This window comes from Egretta garzetta, unplaced genomic scaffold, assembly GCF_000687185.1.
Source record: "Egretta garzetta isolate BGI_Z169 unplaced genomic scaffold, ASM68718v1 scaffold108, whole genome shotgun sequence".
Lineage (NCBI taxonomy): Eukaryota > Metazoa > Chordata > Aves > Pelecaniformes > Ardeidae > Egretta > Egretta garzetta.
In genome coordinates, this window is record NW_009260614.1 from 6,273,788 (window position 1) to 6,285,003 (window position 11,216).

The following is an 11,216-nucleotide window of genomic DNA, read 5'->3' on the forward strand; positions in this document are numbered from 1 at the left end:
GCCCCCCCCCGCAGCCGGGCCCCAGGCCCCGGCCTGGGCAGCCCTCCGGGGTCGTGGAGCTGTGAGCCGGCGGGAAGAGCACGCCCTGCTTCTTGTAGCTACCGCGGCCTCACCGTTGGGGTGCCATTCCCACCCCACTGCGGATGCCGTGACCCGGTGCTGCGCCAGCTCTCACCACGTCCAGCTCTTCCTGCTCTCATCCGTCCCAGGGATGCACACTCTCCCCTGCTGCTCCCAGAGGTTTTACAGGCGGACAAGATTTCTTGACCATTGCACAAAGATTTGCCGATAAGCATTTGCATCTTGCATAGTGGTGATACACACAAAAAAGGGTGCCAGATATTGCGATATTATTAAATGTTTTGGCGAGAGAGTCAGCCAGTTTGGGAGTGGGGTTGGGGTCTCTCTGGTGCCCCTCTCCCTATCACCGGGGCAGCACAGAGGCGGAGGTGCCGGATACCGGGTGGTCAGAGCCGGACCAGCGAGAGGGGGTAAGGCAGAACAGAGCACGGGACTGGCGCTGTGAGCACTGCGGTACCACACTTGGGCCAGGACTAAAGCTGCTGGCATCACCTGGTGTTACATGTAGACTCACATCAGCACTGGGGTTTGTTATATTCCTATCAGAAAGTCTCAGTTTCCAAGAAACTGAATCCCTTTCTGGTTGACGTTGCTGCCTGAATTGCCACTGACTGAATTATGAATGGGATTCTACCTTTAAAGCATCAAATAAGCCAATTGCTCTGTCTTGGTTGTTTTTTTTTCAGATGCCCGTACCCAGCGTGAATACAATGAAAGCCATATTATTACAGCACGCAGGATTGAACAGGTGAGGGGGGATTACCGTTCGTGTGAATCATCCCTGGATTCAGCAATTAGCAGTAAAACAAAATTGGCTTAAAACCCAAGGGAACTGTCCCAGCCTCTCCCCTGCCTGTTCCAGCCATGTTCCATTTCTGCCACTGGGGGGATGTATTCTGTCACAAAGCAAAGGTGGCTTCAGTAGCTCAAAGGATTGGCACGTACGAGCTGTATATCATGAAAAATATTGCACAAGAACTAACACGCCGTAGTCTTGCTTTACAAAGGACAGTGTTGGCATCTTTACCGCTGTGGCTGATTCAGCAGTCCAGTGTAGTTTGCATCATTTCTGAATTCAATTGGGTCTTTCAGAGTCAAGAACAGACGTAGCCCCAGACCCATCCCATAGCTGCAGAGTAGTAACTTGCAAGATGTCAGTAGCGTTGAGGCCTCAAGAAAAGCATGGAGCTGTGCTCCTGATAGAATTCCTCTGTGCTTTTGGTAGAGTCCTACGGGGGATTATCTGGTACCAGATTCTGAGGAGCTGAGGTGTGTCAGATACTGTGTGGTGTATGACTGCGAGACCAGCTCTTTGGATTGCTATGACGATGAGGAAGAGGAGGAAGAAAAAGGTACCTGTGACCCATGTCAGTCAAGACCTCACTGCAGGATAGATATTCTTCCCATTCCTCATTTAATTTTATGAGCTTATTGGAAGAGTTGTGAATTTACCCAGTTTTATTTGAAAAACTAAATTCTGTGCTATGCCTCTGGTTTTTCACTGCACTGCATATATTCTTAGCCTTCAAAAATCCAGATTTCATTTCAAAGCTTTCTGGTTTCTTATCTGTGGACTGATCCTTCTGAAGTTCCTCATCACATGTGAGAAATGGATTCTTTTTTTTTTTCACTAAGATTGGGCTTGTCCAACAATTGCCTTTCAGGGAGCAGTGCTTCTTCAGAGACTGAAAACACTGACTCAAGTTCCGTATGTTCACAGAGTGAGTACTTCCTTCTCTGAGGGTTATAAAAAGGCTTTCGCATTATCATCTTTAAAAAGACTTAGCTTTAATGGGCGTGATGATTTGATGGAGTTCACTGAAAAATGTGAAGAGCTGGAAACTTTCCCATGTAATTGTTTGGTCTTCCTTGAACCATGGAAATGTTTAGCTTTCACACATCCTTTGGCATGGAGTTCTGCCATATGCAGAACCACTTCTGTATGTTTGTTTGGCTCCTATTAGCTTTATAAAGGCTGCTATAGTTTTAGTAAAGATTTACGTCATTTTTTAAAGAAAAAAATCTGGGAGTGTAAGGGGAATGAATAAAGCAAGCATGTTCATAAACGGTCGGTGGTGAGATATTAGCAAGGGAAGGTGTGAAGAATCAGAAGTGGGTTTCTATTGTGCTGATCTGTTTCTAATGCAGACATAGCTGGAGGCAAGCGGGATGGATCCTGTGGGAGAAGGAGGGGGAGCAGCCACCTCACATAATTTGCTTCACTGAGGGGAGTGTTTAAAACACTTGTGAAGAATTCAAGATACCTCCTCCTTTGCCTAAAGCAGACTAAGAAAAGGGCCTCCATAAAACTAAGATTATTAGATGTAAATTAATAATACTTCCTACTATGGGCACTTATTACAAGCATTTCCCAAAGAATAATGGGAGGGAAAAAAAATTATCCAGACCTACAAAAGAAACCAGGAGAGGAATAAAAGATCAAGGCAAGAGGTGAAGAGCAGCATGCCTCGTTACTGACCTGCAGCAACAGTTAAAGAACAAGTCTGGCTTTTAACAAGGCTTTCTGCAGATCATTAGATGAAATGAAATCAGTGTCAGTGGGCCAGATTTAACCCCCAGCACTGGTGGAGGCATTTTTAAACCTGCCCTGGCAAATAACTTTTTGATCTAACTAGATGCTGAGGAAGGAACTGCCGTCCGATATGCCAGAAGCTTAGAGCAGTTCACCCGCCATCCCGTGCTTGTCCTGAGGGGAGGATACAAGCTTTTTTCAGCTTGCTATCATTTTCTGAGGACTCAGAAGATATTGTGGATGCCGCAGGTGAGATGACACTAATTTGCAAGTAGAAGACATTAGCATTCGTATTCAACTGGTGATGGCTAATGAATTCAAGATAAATGGTGTTCTAAACCTGGTATCAGAGTGATTTCAAAGGAATTAAATGTAATTTGAGTTACTGTGCTTGCCCTGAGTTTCACCACTAATTCTTTTACAGCCGCTTTTTGCCTTTTTTAGCCTTCTTCCATTGCATGAAAGAAAGCTCATGAAAACAAACTGGGAAGGTTTCTCTGGTAACCCCAAAACCAGCCTGCTGAAGAGTACAAATAACTAAATAAACAGTAGAAAATAATGAAAAGAAGCAGGTTGCTCTCTGACACGTGGTTATCTGGGATGTTGCACAGTAAATGTTTTCAGACAGAAGTACAATTCCTATCAAGCACTGTGTTCCATGTCTGTAAAGCTTTCCATCAGGAAGAATCATGGAGCAAGTGCTGCTGCACTGTTTCAACAGGCCCAGAAAGAAAACAGCCATCCACTGGAACAGTGGTATCCTAATTGTTCGGTTTCATCCACAAACATTTAGCTTATGAGAAGCAATTACCCTTCTCTCACACCAAGGACAGGACCTGAGGGAGGGCAGATTTAGAGGGCACTGGGCAGCAGAGAGCATCTCACTGCAAGACATCTCTCGTTTCCATTGTTCCTGTTTGCTTCTGGTGCCCGTGACATGGTGCTAACCTGTGGGATGCTACAGCGCAGGAGAGAAAATCAATTCACTTTGTGCTGCTTTGTGAAGGGTAGCAAGCTGCTGAACTTCCCCATCGGATTCAATTGGTAACAGAGTACCTCCTTACCTCTTGGTTTAAGCTGTTGTTCTCCGTTGCTTTAAATTGTTAGGCTGCTGCTTTGTTCTGCTGTAGCGTTAGCCGAGTATTGGTGAGTGATGTAGAGGCACAGTTGGTTATTTGTGCATTTTTGTCCCCAGCCTTCAGCTGCAGACACCGGAACCAGCTGCGGCCTCGTGTTGTGCCACTACATGGCACCTGCAGCTCTGCAGGTGGCAGATGATTTCATTTAGCCTTGCAAACAGTAACCGGGGAAAACATCAAATGAATCTGTTATGCTGAAGTCCCTCCAGACTCCTGTTTCATTAGGACTTGTTTCAAGTAATGCCACAATGACAGCAATGCTCTTAATTATTCTCAATAAATCTACCAAGGACTTCAGCATACAGAAGGTCCAAGTGATTAAATGAATCATTACACTAGAATGTGTCATGGGCTGTTGACTAAATGTGTGTTCAATTCTTCACGTGACTTCTGTTCAAGAATTTACCAAGCTGATAGGAGCAAATACACTCTCTAAACTGAGCCTATGGTTTCTCTCTGGCAGGAACTAGACAACTTCCAGCCATACCCTGTAGAAATACTGCCTGCAAAGTTATATATGGGCAATTTCAAGCAGGCCTGTGACCAACAAATTCAGAAAGATCTGAAGATCACAGCACAAGTCAACATCTCTGAACAGCCTGCCACACTGTAAGTTAAAACAGTTCAGGGTGTACCCTCACCAATGTTTGTGTCTGTGAAAAAAAGAGGTGGCACAGCACCCGAGCCCATTCGCAGAGGAGTCAGTGCCTGTGAACTTCCAAGGAAACCTCTGGTTGGAGGAAAACTGCAGATTTGAATACTATTTCATGCTCATTTTTCTGATCTCTGCTCCAGAGTTAGCACAGCAGCAATGCAGTCCTGCAGCCCTCTACCACGGGAGGCCCTTGGCATTTCAACTCTATCACATACCACCATTCTTCGGGAAGAACCTACACCTCTGAATAGGTTTCAGAGCAAAATCTTACAAACATGTCAGTGTAAAAGCTAAATTGCTGATGATTCACATTATTGGTCCTCCTTCCTTACCTACATCTGTCCATGACCATTGTGCTCAGTCTGAAATGCCATTTCACACAGTGAAAAATCCAGTGGCATTTCTCAAGGTGGAAATAAGTAACAAATCCAGTTACCTACCCCAGTGTATGCGTACCAGCAGACATTTCTCATACCTTTGTCCCCAGAGGAAGATACCCAAAGGTCTACACCGTGGGTAATCCTCCCATGCCCTCTGCATGATGTGCTTTCACATTTCAAAAATTCATCACCAATGTTTTACTCCATTAGTTCTCTGAGTTGAGTTCTCTGAGCTTGTGGAAGGAGGAAGATGCTGTCTTAGAAAACCACATGAAGCAAGGGGGGGGGCCTACATTCACAAAACTGCCAACGTGCACACTGTGAAGGTACTCTTGCTTTCAGCTCATCTGTTGTCATTTAGCTCTCAGGCAAAGAAAGCTGTACGTTAAGACATCAATGCTGATACCATGTGGAATGGAAAATCAGTAATTAAACTGGTTCTGTATTACAAGCACCTCAGTGTCTTACACTAACAAATGACAAAGACACTAACACTAACAAATCCCTTATCATAATGTTAATGATGACAACAACAAAAAACTCGTAACAGCAAACAAAATTATCAGCTTGCCTCCAAGAAACACATTTTTTCAAAGCTTTTTCCTCTGTGTTCTCTTGTTCCAGGTTTGCAGAAGGTGGCAAATATCTCCATATACCTGTTCCAGATTTGCTCGAAGCAGATCTTTTCTCTACCTTTGCCACCATTTGTCATTTCATAGGTGAGTTGTTCCTGATCTGGAATTCCTGAGACCTTGCTCACTCTAGGATATTAGATGGGAGTGACTGCAATTCACTTAAACAGGAAGCTCAGACAGGAGGGTTCATAATCTTTCAAGACCAGTATACTCCCAAGCAAGCCCACACCCTAATGGATACCAGAGCTGCCTTACTAACCATCCTGATGGACAGAGAGGAGATTTTACAGGGCATCTCACCCTGATGCTCCTACTCACTTTAAAGAATACCTCGCTCATGGATAATAGTGAGCTTTCTACCTGATCTGAAAAGGCTTTGCTGCAGGGTGTCTACCAGGGTTTCATATGATTCTCTCCCATTCCTTTGTTCTTAAATACAACCCTTTTGACTCTTACCAGACCAAATCTTCAACCACCAGAGCCTTATTTGAACAAGTGTGACACATGATAGAGAACTTACCACAAGACGCTGCTAATCTTTGTCATTTGTGGTGCAGACCCACCATAGAGCCTAGGAAGACTTTCAGGTTGGATGGTATAAACATGCCTTTAGCTGGTTACTTCAGAGAGGGCAAGAAAAAACATGCTCTCCAGCTCAGTGCCTGCAGCAGCACAGCAGCCATAGCTCCTGCAGCTCCATCCTGTGATGGCGTCCAACCATGTCGTTATCTTTTATCACACTTAGGAAATAACACCTGCCACAGACCAAGGCCCTGGTGAGCTTAGTGTTGTACAGACCCAGAAGCAAAAGCCCACCATGTCCCCCCAGACCTTATAATCCAAGTACAAAAGACAAAATGACAGCTGGACACAAAAAACCAAGGAAACAATATTTGAGCATATAATTTTGTAGTCCTGAACTGAATGTCATGCTTTTGTCTTTCATTTTGCCCCAGGTTTTTTCCTGGTAGTATTTCAGAAGAAATTTTCTTTCTCACATCAGTTTGTGGAAGTTTCCAAAACAGACTATAAGAGTTTATTAGCTGTAGCTCTTGTGAAACTGTTTACTTGACAGTCTAACCGCTTACTTGACAGTCTAGAGTAGAGTAAACTGGAACGGTTATGGGTGAACACCAGACTAAAGCTCTCCACATACTCTGAGAGGAGTGTGAGTGTCCTCATGCCAGGTGTGTGTTAGAGTGAGGCCATTTCTACTCGGGTCCTATAACAGAACTAGTATCTCATGATAGAAATAAGCCAGAAAACTCTGTTTCAGAGCTTGAAGAAAAAAAACCACAAAACCCCACAACCTCTTGACAGCAGTAAAAGAAGAGGCTTGCCCTATGAATTCTAGAGTTCAGGTGCTGATATTCCAAAAACATGTCATGCTGTCTGCTCTGGAGAGGGAGGGATAGAATTCAAAAGGTTATTAATAAAATATAGAACCTTTCAGGCATAGGTAGCAGAGTTGATGTGGTTAGGAGCACCCTCTTAAAGCCAAGTGGGCTTAGCTTTTGTAGAAAATTAGTTTCCCGATCTTAGCAATTATCACTGCAAAGTATCCATCGTAAAAACCATCATAAAACCAGTGCCCTAGCTGGCACATACATGCTTCCTGCTGGTGATCCCATAGAGGGATAGGGGATTTGAAGGCCAAGTCCCTCCAGTTTGAGAGCTGATTCCTCCAGCTTCAGTGGAGAATGGTTAGGCTTGCATTCATCAGAAATTTCAATACCTTTAAACCTTTCTGGGAAGAATTTGGGTAGCTGAAGTGATGCTGACCACAGCTGATTGGTCATGGTAGGCCACTTCAGTTATGTGATGTAAAGGTAACACTGGTCTCTAATGAAGCATTGACTGCTCATTGTCATTTGGTTCTGGTCTTCAAAGCCACGTTTTAACTCAGTGGATTTTTAAGAAAGGGAAATGCTTACAAAAACAGGAGCTGGCAGTGCCCATCTGCGGCTGTCAGGGTTCATGAAGGTTCCTGTCGCTCAGGCTGCTAGTCTGTCAGCTGTCACTGAGCTAGAGCTTGACTGTACAATTGCAAGCTTGATTTCCCAGATCACTAATTTGTGATTGGCATTTCTTTACTCAGACGCTCAGCTGGATCACGGAGCAGTGCTGGTGTTCTCCAGCCTGGGGATAAGCCGGAGCAGCACAGTAATCATGGCCTATCTTATACATTCCTGCCAGTTTTCCCTGAAGGTACATCACTGTCGTATTTCCCACAGATACTGGCTGCATCTGCAGTTTGTTTCTGTTTCTGAAGCCTCAGTACTGTAGTAATGAGAAAGACATTATCTGTGCTTTCATGCAGACTACCTACCTGATAATGAACAGATCCTATTATAGCAGATTTTATTTTCTTTATACCATTAAGGAGGTGGCTTGGGTGTGATTTTTGGATGCGAGTCCTTACCCTGGCATCTGTGATATTCTTGTGTTTTCCTACTTAATTATGGGGCTATAAAAAGAAAGCTGTGCCTACAGAATTTAGTATTTCCACTTTCCTCGATCTGAGAAAGAGAGTATCTGGAAGCTACTGGAGTTAATCCCATCCCTTAATACAACAGGGTTACAGGGAAATGCAGAATCCAGTGCTTGCAGGGCTCTGATTTACCACTGGGCTCAGCAGCAATAGCTTCTTCCAAAATCCTATTTCATTTCTCCAGATGCAATCCCCTCCCACAGGTAGTACTGTACAGAAATCTGGAATGGGATACTACTAGCCCAGGAGGGATGTACAGGATAAATGGCCTGTACACTCTGTTCCATACCTCTGAATAACGTAAGAAAAGTAACAAATGACAGCTGAGAATGACCCAGCTGTGTGATGGCCTGGCAGCCTCTTCCCCGGTGCCAGGCCCTCCTTCCGTCTGCATACAGCGCACCAGCACGGTGCTGCTGCAGGCACCATCTCATGGTGCCCGCTTAGCAGAGAGCAGGCTAGTTCCCATGGGAACTGAAAGGCCTCTCCTTAAAAATCTCATCCTCATTTGGAAAGTGTTTCCTCCTTTGGGAGCTTGAAAGGACTGAGCCAAGCTTCACTGAAGCTGGGCCTGTATCTAATCATTTAATTGATTTTGTGCAAACATTTGCAACATAAGAGGAAATCTCTTACCATTGCTGTGTGCCAATGGGTAATTTCGGGTTGAACGTGCCAACAGGGCTGCAAACGCTATTTCATCTCTGCTACTAACGCTGGGTGGGATTGCTCCTGCACGCTGATAACCATTCCCTTGCACGCAAAATCACTGGAAGTGCTTGCAATGGCAGTGCAAAAGTCAAAGGCTGAGCCTTGCAGTTTCTCTCCGTTGGTATCACCAGGTTGGTCTCAGCATTTTACTAAGTGCCAAAAAAAGGAGGAAGGAAAGGTTGGCGTGGCAGTGGTGTGCTGCGGCTGGCCTGGGCAGTGCTTGCTGGGCAAAGCTTTCCTGGGGGATTACCCTGGCAGACAAGTTTGTTTCTTGCAGACAAAAGCAGTGCAACACATTTCCGTGTGATCCTTCACCCAATCTAGGCAAAGAGCTTTGAAAGCTTCGAAAGACGGGGATATTGCAAAAGAAAGGCAGATTTGGGATGTGCGGCCCCTTATTCTATTAGCAATCGATACGTGAGTACATCTGTTGAGTTCGGGGGAACTACAAACATCCACACCACAGGCCCAGAGAAGTAAATATTGGAAGATCAGCCTCGGAGCCTGCAGAATCACTGAGATTAGAAAAACAAACCAAGGGAGCACGATCTTCTAACCTTTGGTCTCGTTACGCTTAAGCAATCCTGTGGGCGTGGGGGTCAGTCTATTTTAAAAGCAGGAAGATGAGCACTACTGGGTAAACCCAAGGATGCAGCTGGAGTAAAGCGGTGTAATGCCGGTGGGATCTGCCCTGGGTGTAGCAGAGTTCCTAGCTGATTACATGGAATTAACAAATAATTAAGGCGGCTGTAATCAATGCAGTGGGATAACGGGAGCTTCCTAGCTGCTCTGCCACGACAGGTCACACCAATCCAGAAACACGATAACCTTTGCTGCTTACCCGCGAACAGCTGATACTTCACTGCTTTGCTTGTCGTCCATGGAAGAAACAGGGCAGAAAATCCAGGACTGCATTGCTCCATCGGTGTGAAACAACGGAAGATACCTGCTGGGTAGTGAAAGCAGCCTGAGCTGTCCTTGCATCCAGGAGAGAAGAGTGTGAGGGTGACAGGGTTCATATCTTCATCCAGTTTGTCCCTGCCTTGGTAGCCAAAGTCTGATCTGCAGGTTCTTACTGTCCAACACAGGGAGTAAATACAAAGCCATGTCGTTCACGAGCATAGCTGCTTCGCATAAATACCCAGAATTCCCTTCCAGTTCAAACTCCTAACGCTCCTTTGCTTTCCTTCCATTTAACAGAGAGCTTGGAACTACGTTCTGAAATGCAAAACGAACGCGAGGCCACACCGGGGCTTTGTGAAACAGCTCTCAGACTGGGAGACCCAAATCTACGGGACCACGATCACAGACGTTTCTGAACCAAATTACTGACAGGGAGCAAAGGGAACACCCAGTGGGGAAAGGCGCTTCCTTGTCCCTACCACTGTGCTGGTAGAAAGTTATTTGAGCTCTGTTTGAAAAAAAGATCTTAATGTAATGGAAAAGCTTTCCTCTTTTGCTCCGCATTATTTGGGGTCACAGTTTGGAGCCTTTAGGGGAACTCACCCGAGCTGTAGAAGGTGGCAGTTTGGGGAGAGCAAGTCCTGCAGGACGCGGCCCATTATGCACTGTTCATCTCTTTTGTCAGCAAAGGGCATTATAACCTCGTTATCGGGCATGCTCGTTGCCCCAGCTACGGGGAAGCCATTAGGGCTATCTCCGAAAAGGTTCATTGATCCGTAGCCCAGGATGGTAAATTTAGAGTTTGGCTGGACCTGCTTCCAGCCTGAAGAGGTGAGGACAGAATTTCCCCATTTCAGAAGTTCCTCTGCTACCCACAGATGCAGCCCCGGCCCCTCGCAGGGGGGCAAGCAAGACCACACTATCCTATTTGCCACCTTCTAACAGAACCGCCTCCCCTCTTGGCACAGCTGCTGACTTCAAAGCATCAATCCTGTGATGTCAAACCTAAACTCAGTATCTTCTCTCCTACCCTCTCGCATGGGGACTTCTTTATGTTGACATCACAAAATAAAACACTGGAAGAGAATGCTCCTGGGCTTTCCTGGCACTGCACACTAAGGATTTACCAGGGGGGTGTTTCATTTTAGATCATCCCCCAGGGTCTGGGATTCAAACGCGTGCGCTTGGGGAGGCAGCTGGCCCTGTGGTGGTGAATTTCCAGCAGGAAGCGCCCCAGCTGGCAGGAGACCGGCCCTTTGAGCCTGGGAGAGCCCTGCGTGCCTGGGGAAGGCCCGTGGGTTTGCCATCCTTTTTCCTTCCCTTTGCCATCCCTTTTCTTCCATTTTCCTTCCCTTCCCCTTCCATTTTCCTTCCCTTCCCCTTCCATTTTCCGTTCCTTTCCCTTCCATTTCCCTTCCCTTTTCCTTCCCGTTCCTTTCCCTTCCCTTTTCCTTCCATTTCCCTTCCCTTTTCCATTCCTTTTCCTTCCATTTTCCTTCCCTCTTCCTTCCATTTTCTGCCCCTTTGCCATCCCTTTTCCCTCTCGTTACTGTCCCGTTTCCATCCATTTTCCTTCCCTTTTCCTTCCCTTTGCCTCATTCCTCCTTATTCCAGGCTGCTCTTTGCAAGGAAAAACCAGAATTAAGCCACCCTCACCCCCCCCGTGCCCCCCCCTTTTATATGGCCCGCCC

At 45.9% G+C, this 11,216-nt stretch overlaps 1 protein-coding gene across 1 annotated transcript in view; it reads left to right on the plus strand.

Annotated features, from left to right (window-relative positions):
- Nucleotides 1-10,012, plus strand: part of STYXL1 (serine/threonine/tyrosine interacting like 1) — an 11,606-nt gene extending 1,594 nt beyond the window's left edge. The window contains exons 2-9 of the mRNA XM_035900537.1: nt 735-829; nt 1,307-1,433; nt 1,746-1,802; nt 2,718-2,863; nt 4,217-4,362; nt 5,413-5,507; nt 7,522-7,631; nt 9,823-10,012. Of these exons, the coding sequence (XP_035756430.1) occupies nt 735-829; nt 1,307-1,433; nt 1,746-1,802; nt 2,718-2,863; nt 4,217-4,362; nt 5,413-5,507; nt 7,522-7,631; nt 9,823-9,954 (908 nt within the window). The 3' untranslated portion in view covers nt 9,955-10,012. The remainder of the gene's footprint in view (nt 1-734; nt 830-1,306; nt 1,434-1,745; nt 1,803-2,717; nt 2,864-4,216; nt 4,363-5,412; nt 5,508-7,521; nt 7,632-9,822) is intronic.
- The last annotated feature ends 1,204 nt before the right edge of the window (nt 10,013-11,216 follow it).